At 44.3% G+C, this 19,566-nt stretch overlaps 1 protein-coding gene across 1 annotated transcript in view; it reads left to right on the forward strand.

Annotated features, from left to right (window-relative positions):
- PTPN14 (protein tyrosine phosphatase non-receptor type 14) overlaps positions 1-19,566 on the forward strand; it is a 158,805-nt gene that overhangs the window by 87,297 nt on the left and 51,942 nt on the right. Inside the window, exons 4-5 of the mRNA XM_073628385.1 lie at positions 1,920-2,017; positions 6,045-6,112. Coding sequence (XP_073484486.1) covers positions 1,920-2,017; positions 6,045-6,112 — 166 coding nt within the window. The remainder of the gene's footprint in view (positions 1-1,919; positions 2,018-6,044; positions 6,113-19,566) is intronic.

Below are 19,566 nucleotides of genomic sequence, written 5' to 3' on the forward strand. Positions count from 1 at the left end.
TTCAGTATGTAGTGGCAGGACGGTCAGTGTTCAGTATGTAGTGGCAGGACGGTCAGTGATCAGTATGTAGTGGCGTAGTGAGCAGTATGTAGTGGGATAGCAATCAGTGAGCAGTATATAGTGGCGTGGCGATCAGTGAGCAGTATGTAGTGGCGTGGCGATCAGTGAGCAGTATGTAGTGGCGTGGCGATCAGTGAGCAGTATGTAGTGGCGTGGCGATCAGTGAGCAGTATGTAGTGGAGTGGCGATCAGTGAGCAGTATGTAGTGGAGTGGCGATCAGTGAGCAGTATGTAGTGGAGTGGCGATCAGTGAGCAGTATGTAGTGGAGTGGCGATCAGTGAGCAGTATGTAGTGGAGTGGCGATCAGTGAGCAGTATGTAGTGGAGTGGCGATCAGTGAGCAGTATGTAGTGGAGTGGCGATCAGTGAGCAGTATGTAGTGGCGGTCAGTGAGCAGTATGTAGCGGCGGTCAGTGAGCAGTATGTAGCGGCGGTCAGTGAGCAGTATGTAGTGGCGGTCAGTGAGCAGTATGTAGTGGCGGTCAGTGAGCAGTATGTAGTGGCGGTCAGTGAGCAGTATGTAGTGGCGGTCAGTGAGCAGTATGTAGTGGCGGTCAGTGAGCAGTATGTAGTGGCGGTCAGTGAGCAGTATGTAGTGGCGGTCAGTGAGCAGTATGTAGTGGCGGTCAGTGAGCAGTATGTAGTGGCTTGGCGGTCAGTGAGCAGTATGTAGTGGCTTGGCGGTCAGTGAGCAGTATGTAGTGGCTTGGCGGTCAGTGAGCAGTATGTAGTGGCGGTCAGTGAGCAGTATGTAGTGGCGGTCAGTGAGCAGTATGTAGTGGCGGTCAGTGAGCAGTATGTAGTGGCGGTCAGTGAGCAGTATGTAGTGGCGGTCAGTGAGCAGTATGTAGTGGCGGTCAGTGAGCAGTATGTAGTGGCGGTCAGTGAGCAGTATGTAGTGGCGGTCAGTGAGCAGTATGTAGTGGCTTGGCGGTCAGTGAGCAGTATGTAGTGGCGGTCAGTGAGCAGTATGTAGTGGCGGTCAGTGAGCAGTATGTAGTGGCTTGGCGGTCAGTGAGCAGTATGTAGTGGCTTGGCGGTCAGTGAGCAGTATGTAGTGGCTTGGCGGTCAGTGAGCAGTATGTAGTGGCTTGGCGGTCAGTGAGCAGTATGTAGTGGCGTGGCAGTCAGTAGGCAGATGAACAGAATTCCTGCTGGAGAAGCCTCTCCCCATCAGCCACATAGCACAGGAGAGAAAAGACTTGCAGGGCTGCTATCTCTGCTCCCCCTCCATCTTCAGCTGCTGGATCAGCCATAGCGGCCACCTGTGCAGTGAGGAAAAGAGGTGGACACACCGCTGTCCCACCCACCCCCTCTGGCTGACCAAGAAAAAGCTGAGCGCCTCCTAGCTTCTGGGCCCCAGGATACTTGGCACTGGGAGGAGAAATCCAATCTGATCTCCGGGATTGGAGAGAACCACAGGCAGCACCAACTCCCCCTTCCCCGATGACCTGCGCTTCTCTATTGACTGTTATGGAAGCAAGTGAGGGGAAATGTTGATGATGCGCGGCGACCTGATGTGCTCCTTAGCAACCCTTTGTCATAATTTAGTAGAATGCGGGTGGACTGCCCTGCACAGGGTCAGGGCTTGTATTTACAACCTGTGTCTCTTCCTAAAAATAAGGCAGGCTTGAATAAAGCTATTTGATCCGCCTGCCTTTATTGGTACAATTTTTAGCTTTTTGCCATGGCACTCCTGGGTGCAGTGGCACATTGGTTGAGAAGGACTGTTTTGTTTATATGTCTATCTTGATCACGTTCTTCTTTTCGGAAATGTCACACTGTTAGGGGATTATGAATATTATAGTGAGCTCACCTGTACCCTCTGACTAAATACTGATAAAACACTTGTCTTACAGGTATCAGTATTACCTTCAGTTAAGAAAGAATGTCTATGATGCACAAGTGCACTGTACTGTGGAGCAGTACATCCGACTAGCTGCCGTGGCCATTCAAGGTAATGCTTTTTTATCATAATTATTGTCCTTAAATGATACATAGAGTATTGTGGTCATGTTTGCTTTTGTCATTCTTTAAGTGGGCAAAGGAGATGTTCTGCTTCTAAGCGTAGACTTGTAGGGGTTTGTTATATTGGTCGGGGATCTTAGCAGCAGTGGCGTAGCGTGGTTAAGGTGGGGGCTGAAATTGTCACGTGTAGCCGCAGGGCTGGCTTGTGGATGAAGATCGCAGTCGGTGCATCATGCGCAGCGCCACTTGTTTCCAGAGTCCCGCCTCGCTGTCCGGTTGCCTCTACGCTGGCATGCTGTGTCTCTCCTCCAATCCAGATCTCCTCGAGTCCTCATTGTGGCAGTGTCTGGCACAGGCCACATAATAGCAGATAGGACTCGGGAGTCAGAAGAGGTGAGTGACCTGTTGCTGGGCCAAGGGTGGTGGACATGGTCGGGGCAGGGGGGGAGAGGTAGATCAGTGTAGGAATCTGGTACGTCAGTGTAGTGGTCAGGTAGGTCTGTGTAGTGATCAGGTAGGTCACTGTAGGTGTCAGTATAGTAATCGGGTAGGTCCGTGTAGTAGTCGGGTAGGTCTGTGTAGGGGTCAGTATAGTAATCAGGTAGGTCAGTGTAGTAGCCGGGTAGGTCTGTGTAGGGATCAGGTAGGTCAGTGTAGGTATCAGTATAGTAATCAGGTAGGTCAATGTAGGTGTCAGTATAGTAATCGGGTAGGTCTGTGTAGGAATCAGGTCAGTGTAGGGGTCAGGTAGGTCTGTGTAGGGGTCGGGTAGGTCTGTGTAGGGGTCGGGTAGGTCTGTGTAGGGGTCGGGTAGGTCTGTGTAGGGGTCGGGTAGGTCTGTGTAGGGGTCGGGTAGGTCTGTGTAGGGGTCGGGTAGGTCTGTGTAGGGGTCGGGTAGGTCTGTGTAGGAGTCGGGTAGGTCTGTGTAGGAGTCGGGTAGGTCTGTGTAGGAGTCGGGTAGGTCTGTGTAGGAGTCGGGTAGGTCAGTACTACTGTACTAGTAGAAGGGACTGCTACAAGTCCATGGGTTAGGGGGCGCAAATTAGTTACCTTTCCCCGGGCGCTGACAACCCACGCTATGCCACTGCTCAGCAGTGAGACCCCCACCAAAGTTGCCATTACTGTTCTTGCCCTCCTTATAGCCTCACTGCAGTGGTTCCTTTACGTCACTATGGGATTTGGCAGTGACCTAGGGGAACCACTATACATGGGATGGGACACAGGCCGGAAGTGCCAAATGCTAAAAGTGATGGCAGCTGCAGCATTGCAACAAAGGGGTGATGGGGCACATTGGTGATGAGATTTGTTGTAGGGACCTTTGGTCTTTATTTTTTAACACCTTGCTTGGGTTTCTTAAAACAAAAGTATATGGTTTTCAGATGTTTAAAGCACAAAGGACTACCAACGAAGGGCCTCCTGCACCAAAGGCTCATGTGCTGGCCCAGGAATCCAAGAACCAAGATCTCACCCTGAAAGGGATATAAAGTTGATGGGTGATTTTTAAAGTGATTGTAAAGGTTCACCTTGTAAAACAGCCCATTCAGTTTAAAATAGAAATGAAAGTCAAAACATTTGTGTATACTGTACATATAAAAAAACTGAAAAAATATATTCATAATGTTTGATCATATTCCCTCTGTTCTCAGCTGCATTATAGCTGAGGGCGGAGAAACCGTAGATGACTGAGCTTCTCAGTGAATGGCTTTGCATGGTGGGGGTGTCAGGACAAGTCTGATCTTTGGACGAGAGCACACGGAGTTCCCAGCACAGCCAGAGAACTGACCACGCTGCGCTATTCTGCTTAGTGTGGTCAGGTTTTATTAGGAAAGCAGAGGGACTGGCAGGAACACCAGGGATTTCACACAAAGGAAGCAATACTAAGAGAACATGATAGTTTTCATATACTGTAAGTACATGGTACAGCAGGCACATATCAGGAATATGAAGTGTTGGATTTACATATTCTTTATCTTTAATGCCGCGTACACACGGTCAGACTTTTCGGCTACAAAAGTCCGACAGCCCGTCCGACAGACTTTCGACGGACTTTTGGCGGACTTGCGGCAGACTTTCTAACGAACGGACTTGCCTACATACGATCCCACCAAAGTCCGACGGATTCGTACGTGATGACGTACACCAGACTAAAATAATGGAGTTGATAGCCGGTAGTCAATAGCTGCCCTAGCGTCGGTTTTTGTCCGTCCGACTAGCATACAGACGAGTGGATTTCTGGGTCCGGCGTAGTTACGACGTAAAGATTTGAAGCATGTTTCAAATCTAAAGTCCGTCAGATTTGCGGCTGGAAAAGTCTGCTGAAAGTCCGGGGAAGCCCACACACGATCGGATTGTCAGCCGGCTTTAGTCCGTCGGCGTCCATCGGACTTTTGTAGAAGAAAAGTCCGACCGTGTGTACGCGGCATTACTCTTACAAAAAAAAAAAATTACCAGCCTTTAGTGGTCTGACCCTGTTATGAATAAAAGGTTGGCTGCTATTGCAAACACCCTACTGAAAATCCCACTGGCCCGGTCTTAATGTTTTCATTTTGAGTCACAGACCTAGAACAAGCATCCTAATGATAGTCATAGAAGAGTTTGAAATCCTTAACCGCTGACTTGTTCTGGGTTAGTGACTCATTGTAGGAAAAGCATCAGAATGATAGCCAGACAAATTGCATGTTTTTTTTTTTTTTTTTTTTTTTTTTTTTTTATAGAAGAGGTCAACAGTGGCAACCTCATAAGCTCTATAATGACAGGTTCTCTTTATTGATCAACTCCTTTCAAATAAACTACGCTGGTGTGCACAGGTTCCTGTAAACGGCAGACCACCATAGTTGGTTTCTTGGTTGAAGTATTCACAATTGGCTAAAAACTCTGAATATTATTAATAACATTATACTGCAGGAAAGCTCTGCGAAAGTAATGGTTTGAATTACGTTTTTTTCTTTTGGAAATGCAAATACTATATTTATTGGCGTATAACACGCACTTTTTCACCCTGAAAAATAGCGTGTGCGTGTTATACGCCGATACTTCAATTTTAGCTGCCTCAGAGGGGACAGGGAGGGGGGCGGGACGAGTGCCATCACATTACATACAGTGAGAATCTCTTGTTTACTTGGCTTCCTCTTTAATAGGACTCCCGTCTCCTGGGCCACCATTGGACCACTGTTCTATCTATCATAGGAGATTCTCACTGTATGTAATCTGTCGGAGCTCGTCCCGCCCCCTCCCTGGCTCTTTTAGGCTGCAGATGGGCATCGATCAGGCTGCATTGATGGCAATGTTGAGGCTGCTGCATTGATGGCAATGGTGAGGCTGCATTGATGTGGACTGATGAGGCTGCATTGATGGCAATGGTGAGGCTGCAGATGGGCACTGACCCTTATTTTGCTTCAAAGTTCCTTATTTAAAATTTTAAGTTTTTTTTTTTTTTTTTTTCCCTGAAACTTCCCTCTTAAAATAAATGTGCGTGTTATACACCATGATCATTGAATGAGCCATAATGTCCAGATCCTCCAGTCAAATTTTTTTTTTTTAAATAAGGTAATAATGTTTTGGAGTCAGGATTAGGGATGGACGTTAAAATTTGTGAAAATTTAGCAAAATTCCCCTCCAGATGACTAATGCATACCACAGATAATGTCTGAAATGTTGCAATTTTATGCATTTTCTTTGACTTCAATCATTTGGTCAAAAGTTTGCCAATCGGGGTCAATGTCTAAATTATAACCCTTATCCCTCATCAATATTAGTGACATTGGGAAGTTACTAAGCTTTTTGGTGACTGTCTTATTAAAGCAGTCGTGGGCAGACAATGACCCTCTAACCACTAAGAAATCACAAATATCTGCATTCCCATTATACATAATACGGCTCATCGTCTCTTTGGCAGCTGGAGTGTTGGAAGGTCCCCACCCGTACACCAACTCCTCATCAAGACTAACACTGCAGCTTTTTATTTGCAAATGTTTTGATGTTTCTGGTAATGAATGGGGATGTGTTCTGTCTTGCAGTGGAGCTTAAAGATTCCAATCGGTTTGAGACACAGGACTTCCTCCTGGAGGGCATGCTGTTTCCCGTGGTAAGTTTCCGTATTGCATGGTGTGTATTTCTTTACATTGCATGATTGTTCCAGATCGCTGGGATCCCTTTTCTCTGTATCCCAGATAGCAAGGATGACTTGCCACAAATTAATGGCAGTGTTGAATTGTAAGTCTTGTTAACTTGCTGCACGTTTTCACTGGCAAGTTGTACACTTGCAGAGCACTTGAAGCACACGTTCTAGTTGACACTTTTCCAATTTGTAGCAAATTTGCGTGGCGAGTGTCTAGCAAGAGCAAAGTTGCAGTGGTGAGTCTACACCAAGAGCTCTGCAAATCATCTAGAGCATGAAAATTCAGCCACAGCGACCCCCTGTGGTGAAATGACTATTGCACAACATGACTGAATCAGAACTTGCAGAAGCCCTGCGGAATGTTTGCAAAGAAAATTGATCTGGAGTCATGCAATGTGCGGACTTGCTGCAATTGTGCTACTTGTGAAGTGAAGCTTAGCAAGGCATTTTCAAACTTGCAGCATAATTGCTTGCTATATGGCATCTTCCATGTGTCAAATTTGAGATGTAAATGTGAATGTTTAAATCAATCATACTAATTTTAAAGTGTATTTATTGTCAAAATGTATTTATTTGTATTAGTTTTAGATAATAAAGGAGGTAGCGTTTATAACCTCTAACATGTAAAGCCCAATTCAGGACAGGAACACCCCCCCCCCCCCCCCGAAAAAATGAAATATCCTTGTGGTCCTGTATTGCTCTGGAGGACATTTTATTCCGAGCCTGCAGAGGAGCCCTCTATTAGAATAAGGTACGGTTAGGTCCATATATATTTGGACACAGCTACAATTTTCATACTTTTGGCTCTGTATGCCACCAGAATAAAATAAAACGAAACAATCCAAATGAATTCCAAGGGGTTAAACATAAATATCAAGTACAAATTGTAGGAACTGCAACCATTTTTATACACAGTCTCCCCATTTTCAGGGGCTCAAATGTAATTGGACAAATGCATATATTCATAAATAAAATGTTTATTTTTTATATTTTGTTGAGAATCCTTTACTGGCAATGACTGCCTGAAGTCTGGAGCCCATGGACATTACCAAAGACTGGGTTTCGTCCTTTCTGGTGCTTTGCCAGGCTCTAACTGCAGCGGTCTTCAGTTGTTCTTTGTTTGTGGGTCTTTCAGCCTTTAGTTTTGCCTTCAGCAAGTGAAATGCATGGTCAATTGAGTTGAGATCAGGTGATTGACTCGGCCATTGCAGAATTTTCCACTTCTTTTCCTTCAAAAGCTCCTGGGTTGCTTTTGCAGTGTGTTTTGGATCATTGTCCATCTGTACTGTGAAGCGCCGTCCAATCAACTTGGCTGAATCTGGGCTGAGAGTATATCTCTAAATACTGCAGAATTCATCCGGCTTCATCCTGCTGCTTCTGTCACATCATCAATAAATACTAACGACCCAGTACTCCACCATGATTTGCAGATGACGTTGTGTGCTTTGGATCACGAGCTGTTCCAAACCTTCTCCACACTTTTTTCTTCCCGTCATTCTTGTACAGATTAATCTTAGTTTCATCCATCCAAAGAATGCATTTCCAGAACTGGTCTGGCTTTTTTAGATGTTTTTTTGGCAAAGTCTAATCTTGCTTTTCTGTTCTTCAGGCTTATGAATAGTTTGCACCTTGTAGTGAGCCCTCTGTATTTGCTCTCGTGAAGTCTTCTCTTGATTGTAGACTTCGACAATGATACGCCCACCTCTTGGAGAGTGTCCTTCACTTGTCTGGATGTTGTGAATGGGTTTTTCTTTACCATAGAGAGTATCCTGCGATCATCCACCACTGTTATCTCCTAAGGACGTCCAGGACTTTTTCTGTTGCAGAGCTCACCAGTGCATTCTTCTTTCCTCAGAATGTACCAAACTGTTGATTTGGCCACTCCTAATGTTGCTGCTATCTCTCTGATAGATTTGTTTATTTTTTGAAGCCTTAAAATGGCCTGTTTCACTTGCATGGACAGCTCCTTTGACCGCATGATGTAGGTTCACAGCTATAGATTACAAATGCAAATACCACGCTTAGAACTCCAGACCTTTTACCTGCTTTGTGAATGGTATTTTTACCCCTTGACAACTTTGAAAAGTGAGAAAAATAGTGGCGCTTAGATCACAGCAATATAATCATACATACATACATACTCAATGCAGCAAAAATAAATGTGAATATATATATATATATATATATATATATATATATATATATATATATATATATATATATATATATTCACCCTGTGACAAGTGAATAATACATAAATCTTATAATAAAGAGTCCATGAAGGAAATATTACAATGAGTTGTTTTAGTGTAATAACTTCCTATTCATCCACCACACCAGTGTGCAAGTGATTCTGCTGCCTTCAGAAAATGCACTCACCGGATGATTATGCCTTACACTCCAGTTTTAATTTGGTATTTCTGCTTGCTTTGATTTGATTTAAAGGGGTTGTAAAGGTAAAAATGTTTTCACCTTAATGCATTCTATGCATTAAGGTGAAAAAACTTTTGACAATACCGCCGCCCCCAGCCCCCCCGTTTTACTTACCTGACGCCTCGAATCTCCGCTGCTCGTTCTCGTCATCTCCATTGCAGCTCAGCCTGGTCGCTGATTGGCTGCAGTGAATGGATTGAAAGCAGCGCAGCCATTGGCTCGCGCTGCTGTCAATCACATCCGATGAGGAGGCGCGCCGGGGGGGCGGGGCCGAGTGATACAGCGAGTGGCTATAGCCGCCGGCTGTATCACGGAAGCGCGCCCGCAAGCACTAACCACCATGCGAGGGAGGAGCTGAAACAGCCGCCGAGGGACCCCAGAAGACCAGGTTCGGGGCCACTCTGTGCAGAACGAGCTGCACAGTGAAGGTAAGTATAACATGTTTGTTATTTTTTTTTTTTTTTTTAATTTTACCTTTACAACCCCTTTTAATGTGAGTGTAAAGGTTGAAGATTCTTTGTGTTTTATTAAAACTGGTTTTACGTTATTACACTATTGGAGAACCTTTTATTATTTACATGTGGAGAGATCCCCTGTATAACACGACTGGATATCGGATATTTTCTTGACCCTTTCTGTGTGGTTTAAAGCGTTTGAAGCCAAGCACGAGAGGAGTGTAAGGCATATTCATCCGGTGAGTGCGTTTTCTGAAGGGAGCGGAATCACTTGCACACTGGTGTGGTGGATGATTAGGAAGTTACTACACTAAAACAACTCATTGGAATATTTTCTTCATGGACTCTTTATTATAAGATTTATGTAGTATTCACTTGTCACAGGGTGATTAATTATATATATATTTTTTCACATTTATTTTTGCTGCATCGAGTATGTATGTATGATTATATTGCTGTGATCTAAGTGCCACTATTTTTCTCACTTTTCAAAGTTGATAAGGGGTAAAAATACCATTCACATTAGATATTGTTTAAAGTGGCAGCTCTACCAATTTGGAATGATTTTTTCCGAGGCACAGTGGTGGAACTTCAAGTGTGGGCGGATTGAGCTTGATATCCATCAGTTCTTTTACCTGTTTTATTGATTAAGAAATAGCGACGGAGTAGCCCACACTTAACCATGAAACAGCTTTTGATTCAATTGTCTAATTACTTTTAGTCCCTTGAAAAAGTGGAGATGGCTATTCCTAAAGCGGTAGTAAGCTACTGAACCCCCCCCCCCCCAAAAAACCCCTGTAAGACAATGGCATGATGTGCTAGTATGCATCGCATGCTAGCAAATTATGAAATACCTTAGAACAAAGCCCCCACAGCGGCGCCTGGTCACCGCTGAGAGAGCTGACACGTTCCCCTGGCATTTCTTATGAGTTCGCAGGCTCCGCCACTGAGTGGCCAGAGCCGCGATGACGTCACTTCCTTGCATTGGCGCGGGAGCCCTTGGTTTCGGCAAGAAGCTCTGAAGTTCCGGCACGATACACCGAACCTTCAGAGCGCATGCGCCACTGATGTTAGCAGCTGCATGCAGGGCAAATATCTCCTAAATGGTGTATGTTTAGGAGATCTTCATTTTACCTGTAGGAAAAAAATAAAGCAGAGCGTACAACCGCTTTAAAAGCTGTAATTCCTAAACCCTTCCTCCTGATTTGAATGTACATATGCTCAAATTAAACCTGAGTGTGCGCACTTTCAGCCCATATCCAATATATAACTATAGCTTGAATATGTTTTGGTAAATACCGAAAAAAAACTAAACTTGTGCCTGTGTCCAAATATATATGGACCTAACTGTATATATTCATGACTATGCTACCCCCTAGACAAAATGAGAATTTAATCCTTGTAGTGAAGGGGGGGGAGGTAATTTTTACAGAGTAGATTTAAAGGATAAGTTCACCTTTTGGAACATGTTACACGTGGAACATGAGAAACTAAAATCTGATCAGTTTTACTTCCTCTTTTTTCCCCTGCAAAGTAAAAGCATACTAGCCCATTATGTTGCACTTGCCTGCAAACGAAGCCCGCAATGTCCCCGCTGGTGGCCGCATCCATCATCCATCTTTACCCCTCTTTCTTCTGGGGTTGTGGACTCCGGCTCCGTGACTGGCCGGAGTCGCGTGACGTCACTCCCGCGCATGCACATGGCAGCCACCAGTCATGGCACGGGCCCTTTAGAAACGGCACAGTCGTGCCCTTTCCTTCAGTGCGCATGCGCATATGGTAAATATCTCCTAAACCGTGCAGGTTTAGAAGATATTTACAGTACCTACAGGTAAGTGCCAGCCAGGTCATCCCCCTGATCCCTGCTGTGAAGGCAGACCGGGGATCTTCTCCCAGTGTCTGCTGCCACAATTAAAAAAAAGACGCGCCCATGCCGGGCATAAATGAGCGAGTTTGGTTTGGAGGCACTTGACTGGCCTGCACAGAGTCTTGACCTCATCCTGATAAAACACCTTTGGGATGAATTAGAGCGCAGACTGCTAGCCAGATATTCTCATCCAACATCAGTGCCTGACCCCACAAATGCGCTTCTGGAAGAATGGTCAAACATTCCCATAGACACACTCCTAAACCTTGTGGACAGCCTTCCCAGAAGAGTTGAAGCTGTTGCAGACGTCACAATACCTTTGGCAATATAGTGTGTGTGTGTATGTATGTATGTATGTATGTGTATGTGTGTGTGTATGTATGTGTATATATGTATGTGTATATATGTATATGTATGTGTGTATATATATATATATATATATATATATATATATATATATATATATATATATATATATATATATATATATATATATATATATATATATATATATATATATATATTATTGTGAGTAATATATATGTATCTTCTATTGGAAAAAAATAATGTTAAAAAGTGTATAAACCCAAAAAAATGGAATAAAATGTACTCAACCCACTAAGAGTTTTACTTTACGTTGTTAAAGCAGGAATTCTTCATTAAACAAATCATCTGTGTGATTTAGCTGTGATAGAAGCCATTACCCAGCTGGTGTGATAAATACTATTTCTGGGGAGCAATGATCTGTTTTCTGAATTGAGACTAGTATTGGGTACATGAGTCCCTTCTTTTATTGCCTAATCACACTGGTATATTTCTTTGAGAACTCCCAAAGATTTTTATTCCATTTTTTTTTTTTTGAGTCTCCCCATGGTGCATTTATCAGAGAGCTTTGTAATGAAAGACATTTGCGGAACCTTATTTTTGGTTGACATGATAAATACTCCGAAGAATGTGGAACATGTTCTAACCACTGATGCGTGATCAGCTCGTGCTGCCTGGATCCTTAGATCATCTCAGGCAGATAAGGGGAGGTTTATTTAGCTGCACCATTTGCATCCTATGCTTGATGTTTATCTATCATAAATTATTTTGATCGAGTATGACATCCCTCTGAAAGCAACTTCAAAGATCACCTCCTTGGCATCAAAGTAGGCTTTTTGTTTCAGGCTTGATTTAATACAAATACTTCTATTTTTAATAAACAGGATAAGTATTTCATTTTTTTAATGAAAATTTAAAGAGAATCTCCTCTTGTGCATTAGTGGAGAAAGTGACGGTGAATCTAATGAATTAAAGTGCTTCTAAGCACTTAAACCAAATATGTTGCTGCATATGTTCCTTTTTTTTTTAATGTCTTGCTTTCGGGTAAATCGTAGCAGCAAGCATCCACAGGCACTTCCTGTCCTGGGGTGACCACGCTTACTCAGTTCAGCTGCTGCGTTGTCAAAGTCTCCTGTACATTTCTGAGTTAAGAGAGAAGTATGGGTTTGGGGGTTTTCCCATATTCATACTCACCTAGGTGGATGAAGCATCTGTCCGCCGGCGCCTCTAACACTGAGAATCGAGCCATCAAACACCGCCGATGGCTCGGTTCTCATTGCTCCCTGAGCAGAGAGGTGCTGACTGTCAATCAGCATCTCTCCGCTGTGCTCCTCCAGCGCTGAGCAGTGGAGGGACGGGGAGCGGCTGTCTCAGGCTCTCAGCGGCTTGCATCTGTCCTGCATCACCATTGCTTTATAGTTTTTCCAGACTATTGCAATGAAACTGACTTGTGTGTCTTGGCTCTAGTTTATCCAGGTGACCAGTCCTGAACTGGTCCTTGGCGGTCAGATTAAGCTGGTCATTCTCATCTGTGAATTGGTTTGTAGTTATGTCCACTTCAGTTCTTTTAGGTGTTCCTTAGGGGTGGAGCCAGCTTACGGCCAATTAGCTGCTGACTGAGGTCCTCAGAGGCTGGGAGAATGTAGCAGAGCTTAGCTTAGGGTTTTGCATAGTGCATTTAGCAGCCTCAACTTTACAGTGATATTATACCCCAAACCATAAATGTCATATATTGCAGCTTACCAATCGTTTTTTCATCCTCTTCTACCTATCCAGTTATTGACACATGTCCATTTGTCATTTACACACTGTTCCCATTAGGACTCATAGATAATTTATTATCATGCAAAAGGAACTTTGTTTTTTGTTGTATTTTTTTGTTTGAGTACCATTTTTTTAAGTACATCTATGTTTGGGCTTGATTGATTTTTTGTCTCAAGCCCATATACATATGTATTTTTAGAGGGACTATATTACAGCAGCTTGCCTCTTATGCCCTTCTGAACAGGTTTACACTATAATATATACTTATCTTGTATACATATGCATTTAGACTCAATAGATGGTTTGAGAATGTACATATACAATCATCCTTTTTGGGCATTAGAAGGCTGGACATAAATGTATTGATTGTTCTTTGTTTTATGTGTTTTTTCTTCTTTTTTTTTCTGTTGTTTTGTCTCATGGATATTTTGTTTATGGACATTTTTGTTTTTATCAATTTTTTCCTTTTTGAGGTCTGTCAGTGTTTGTGTATGTGTGTGTATGTGTATGTGTGTATATATATATATATATATATATATATATATATATATATATATATATATATATATATATGTATATGTGTGTGTGTATATATATATATATATATATATATATATATATATATATATATATATATATATTTTTTTTTTTAAACGTTGTAATGTTTTTTGCATTCAGCGTAATCCTAAGTAGGTGGTTTTGGATGTGCCTGATTAGGGTATACTCCTTAACCACTTCAATACAGGGCATTTTCACCCCCTTCCAGCCCAGGCCATGACAATTGTGTGGTCATGCGACGTTGTACCCAAATTAAATTTTGATCGTTTTATTTCCCCCACAAATAGAGCTTTTGTTTGGTGGTATTTGATCACCTCTGCGTTTTTTTTATTTTTTGCGATATGAACAAAAAAAGCGACAATTTTGAAAAAAACACTATTTATTAATTTTTTTCTATAATAAATATCCCATTTAAAAAAAAAAAAAACTAAAACTATTTTTTTCTCAGTTTAGGTCGATATGTATTCTTCTACATATTTTTGGTAAAAAAAATCCCAATAAGTGTATATTGATTGGTTTGCGCAAAAGTTAAAGCTTCTAAAAATAGGGGATAGATTTGTCATTTTTATTTATTTTTTTTACTACTAATGGCGGTGATCTGCGATTTTTATTGCAGATCGGACACTTTTCACACTATTTTGGACCATTCACATAGCGATCGGTGCTATAAAAAATGCACTGATTACTGTATAAATGTGACTGGCAAGGAAGGGGTTAACACTAGGGGGCGCTGCAGGGGTTAAATGTGTGTCCTAGGGAGTGAGTCTAACTGTGGGGGGAGGGGAGTGATGAGGGGAGGAGACCGATTGGTGTTCCTCTGTTCAAGGAACATACGATCAATTCTCCTCTCCCTAGACAGGACGTGAATCTGTGTGTTTACACACACAGATTCACGTCCCTGCTCTTTGATGAGCAATTGCGGGTACCCGGCGGACATCGCGGCCGCCGGGCACGCGCGTCTGGTCCCCAGTGATGCTCTCCACAATGACAGAAGCTGAGGACGTCATATGACGCCCACCCGGAGGGAGGAACGGTTCCTGCCGGCGTCATTTTACAATACGGCGGTAGGGAACTGGTTAAACAGCCTGCTTGGTGTATGCAACTTTTGTTGTGAACAAGCAAGCTATTGCTTGTGAAACATGTCAACTGCTTGTCCTGTGTTTGTCTGTCTGATACACGTGTGGCAATAAAGGTACATCAAGCAAGTTTTTTGGAAATTCAGAGTGCGAAGGTAGGGAACCAGCTGTTAAGCTAAAAGGCTTCACTGCCAGGCTCACTTACCCGGAATAGCGGCGACAGCACCCAACAGCCGTTCCGAAGATATGTGTGTGTGTATATGTGTGTGTATATATCTCTATCTCTATCTCTATCTCTATCTCTATTAAAGGAGAAGTATAGCCAAAGCTCAATTGGCTGTACTTCTCTTATGGATCCCAGGGGTGCAGTTCGTTTTGCACTCCTGTGACCTGTTTTCAGCAGACAGCGGGCTGAAGTCTGCTCTCTGCTGACGTCATGGCTTTCAGTCCATACATTGCGTCATCACGACAGTCTGGATCCGCCTGGTGCCTGGACCGACACCAGGCTCAGCGATCCACTGAGAGGCTGAGCCGGCCTCTCCCCGCCCCTCCACAGCCAATTGCTCCAGTGAGCGAGGAGGGGGCAGAACAGAGAGCTGTGACTGACCGTCTACAGCTCTCTGCTCGGGGAGCTGTCTGAACCGAGCGATCGGAGATGTTCGATCGCTCGGCTCTCAGTGTAGAGGCGCCAGGTGACCAATGCTGCATCCACCAAGGTAAGTGTGATTCCTAAAAAAAAAAAAAAAAAAAAAAACGGAGAAATATTGCAGTCTGATCACTGGGGGAGAGGAGACTGAGGAAATGCTTCCTCCTGCCTGCGGTATACTGATGGCATCCTCTCAGCCTAAGTTAAAGCCCAACTTGATGAAATGTAAGAATGATCTCTTGCAGTGGTCTGCACTCACACTATATACGGGTTAACTGCTTGTATAGTCTGTGTGAGAGGAAAAGCACTTTAAAGTGATACTAAAGTCTCCGTTTTTTTTTTTCATTAAAAATAACAAACACATTATACTTAACCTGCTCTGTTGCAGTGGTTTTGCACAGAGCAGCCCCGATCCTCCTCTTCTGGGGTCCCTTACCAGCTCTCTTGGCCCCTCCCTCGTGTCGAGTTCCCCCACAGCAATCAGCTTGCTATTGGGCACCCGAGCTGCTGCTGTGTGTGTCCATTCAGACACTGAACTGTGGTTTGCCCCCCCCCTCTCTATCCTGATTGGCTAACTAACTTTGACAGCAGTGGGAGCCAATGGTGCTACTGCTGTGTCTCAGCTAATCAGGAGGGAGAGTCCCGGATAACCAAGATACTGGTGAACATCGCTGGATCGTGATGGGGCTCAGGTAAGTATTAGGGGTGCTGAGGGGGGCAGAAAGTTTTTTTACTCTAATGCATAGAACGCACAAAGTTTAAAAAAAAAAAAAAAAAAAAAAAAAACCTTCTGCCTTTTAGAATCACTTTTCTGACCTTCCACTCCTCCGGCAGATGGTGTTGGCAGAGTTCTGCTTTAAGCCCTCGTTCACTCTGAACACAGCTTTGAAATCAATACGACTTCATCTGAAGCCACATGATTTCAAAGCAGCATATCCATGCGACTTTGGGTGCGAATTGAAAGACATCTGTGCGGCTTCATGCACAGATGTCTATTGAAGTCGCACCCGAAATCGGCAAAAGTAGTGCAGGCACTACTTGTGCTGTTGCTGTATATTGTGACATGTCAAGAATGTACGTTTCCTGACAGGTCCGCTTTACTGAAACCCAGCGCTGTTTGTATAGGTAATCAGTCTGTTTGCAGACACCTTTGGTGTTCTCTTTGTGATGTTGGCGGAAAGTAAACACGGCAGCATTGATGAAAGGCGCAGCTCTCCAGAAGTTTGCATGAAAGTTTTGGAGGAGTTGGGTTGTGCATGCGACAGTTGTACAGACTTGTATCCATTCTGCTTATCGCTCTGATCCCTCTCCCTCCACATACTTGTGTGACAGCCACAAATACTGTGTGCAGGCCCTCAGGGGAAGGGCTGGAGAGGATTGCTGAGCACAATACCCATCGCCCCGGGCTCTGCTTTCTCAAGCCTTCTGTCACTGTGGTCTCGTTATGTTACATTCCCTCTGTGTTTTATTGCTCAATCTGTCGGCTACGCTTGGCAGAGCTTCTGACGTGTATTGAAGGTGATCAGAGCGGAGGTGTTTCTTGGTAGAAGAGCACACTGGGGGTTTATGAGATTCATACTCTTTTCTTTCTGGTTTGATTCCAATAGTTATGCTGGGACTTGCAGTACTATCTCACAGATGCACATTCTGCAGAACACCTGCCTTGCCTTAGCATAGTGCGATGACTGGAGTTGATCCTGAATTCAGGGTGACATTAACCACTTGAAGACCAGACTTTTTCTGGCATTTTTTTTTGTTTAATTGCCACCCATCCCCCCCCCCCCCGGTCTGCACTCACCCCTCCCCCGCACGTGTCGTCTACCCCCCGCATTTGCCCCTTCACGGCGCGGTCCCCCCACGCTCGCCGCTCCACAGCACGGTCCCCTCCCACTCGCCCCTCCATGGCGCGGTCCCCCTTGCCCCTCCTCGGCACGGTCCCTCCCACGCTTGCCCCTCCTCGGCGCGGTCCTGAATACACATTTGCCCCTCCACGGCACGGCCCCCCTGCAAAAGTAAAAGGTAAAGAAAAAATAATTTTTGTTATCTTTTGCTTTACAAAATAAAATTGTTTGCTTCAAGCCTGAACCAGAAGTGACGTCGCTCTGGTCCCCCCCCCCCCGCCACTTCTGAAAACGTTCCAGCGACTCATGAGAAAACCAGCCGCTGGCTGGGAAAAACAATACCGGGTATGGTCTGATATCTTCAGCCAAAATCCTGGTAAACCAATTTTAAAACCACAACGTATATATACAGTATCTCACAAAAGTGAGTACACTAAAACACTAAAAATACAGTAAATATTTTATTCAGCTTTATACAGCTTGTATAACAGTGTAAATTTACTGTCCCCTCAAAATAACTCAACACAGCCATTCATGCCTAAACCGATGGCAACAAACGTGAGTACACCCCTAAGTGAAAATGTCCAAATTGGGCCCAAAGTGTCAATATTTTGTGTGGCCACCAATTTTTTTCCAGCACTGCCTTAATCTTCTTGGGCAGGGGTCTCCAAACTAAGGCCCTCCAGTTGTTCAGGAACTACAATTCCCATCATGCCTAGTCATGTCTGTGAATGTCAGAGGTTTACAGTGCCTCATGGGACAACAGCTGGAGGGCCATAGTTTGGAGATCCCTGCTCTTGGGCATGGAGTTCACCAGAGCTTCCCAGGTTGCCACTGGGGTCCTCTTCCACTCCTCCATGATGACATCACGGAACTGGTGGATGTTAGAGACCTTGTGCTCTTCCACCTTCCATTTGAGGATTCCCCACAGATGTTCAATAGGGTTTAGGTCTGGAGACATGCTTGGCCAGTCCATCACCTTTACCCTCAGCTTCTTTAGCAAGGCAGTGGTCACCTTGGAGGTGTGTTTGGGGTCGTTATCATGATGGAATACTGCCCTGCGGCCCAGTCTCTGAAGGGAGGGGATCATGCTCTGCTTCAGTATGTCACAGTACATGTTGGCATTCATGGTTCCCTCAATGAACTGTAGCTCCCCAGTCCCGGCAGCACTCATGCAGCCCCAGACCACGACACTCAAAGCATCATGCTTGACTGTAGGCAAGACCCACTTGTCTTTGTACTCCTCACCTGGTTGCCACCACACACGCTTGACACCATCTGAACCAAATAAGTTTATCTTGGTCTCATCAGACCACAGGACATGGTTCCAGTAATCCATGTCCTTAGTCTGCTTGTCTTCAGCAAACTATTTGCGGCCTTTCTTCTGCATCATCTTTGGAAGAGGCTTCCTTCTGGGATGACAGCCATGCAGACCAATTTGTTGCAGTGTGCGGCGTATGGTCTAAACACTGACAGGCTAAATCCCCCACCCCTTCAAGCTCTGCAGCAATGCTGGCCTCACTCATGCATCTATTTCCCAAAGACAACCTTTGGATATGACGCTGAGTACGTGCACTCAACTGCTTTGGTCAACCAAGGCGAGGCCTGTTCTGAGTGGAACCTGTCCTGTTAAACCGCTGTGTGGTCTTGGCCACCGTGCTGCAGCTCAGTTTCAGGGTCTTGGCAATCTATTATAGCCTAGGCCATCTTTATGTAGAGCAACAATTCTTTTTTTTTCAGATCCTCAGAGCGTTCTTTGCCACGAGGTGCCATGTTGAACTTCCAGTGACCAGTATGAGAGAGTGAGAGCGATAACACCAAATTTAACACGCCTGCTCCCCATTCACACCTGAGATCTTGTAACACTAACGGGTCACATGACACCGGGGAGGGAAAATGGCTAATTGGGCCCAATTTGGACATTTTCGCTTTGGGGTGTACTCACTTTTGTTGCCAGTGGTTTAGACATAAATGGCTGTGTGTTATTTTGAGGGGACAGCAAATTGACACTGTTATACAAGCTGTACACTCACTACTTTACATTGTAGCAAAGTGTCATTTCTTCAGTGCTGTCATGAAAAGATAATAAAATATTTACAAAAATGCAAGGGTTTTTTCACACTTTTGTGTGTACATATTGCTGACTTGAAGTGATAAAGCTAAAGTTTAAAGTGGCTGTAAACCTCAGACATGAAATATGAACAAAGCATATTCCTCTATAGTGTGTACTTGTCTCAATCCAGAGCACTAAGTGTCATTTGTATCTGCTGCCTCATTCCTCTACTATCAGCATGGGTCACTTCTGGCAAGATTTCCTGACACCAAGAGATAAACTGTGACAAGAGGGAGCGCCCGCACACAACCTGTGATTGACAGCCTCAGCTCTGTTCCTTTGCGCTGTGTGAAGTGGGGTGTGTCCCTTCCCTTCTCCAATCAGTTTTTAGAACTTTCCTTACT

This window comes from Aquarana catesbeiana, linkage group LG04, assembly GCF_042186555.1.
Source record: "Aquarana catesbeiana isolate 2022-GZ linkage group LG04, ASM4218655v1, whole genome shotgun sequence".
NCBI lineage: Eukaryota > Metazoa > Chordata > Amphibia > Anura > Ranidae > Aquarana > Aquarana catesbeiana.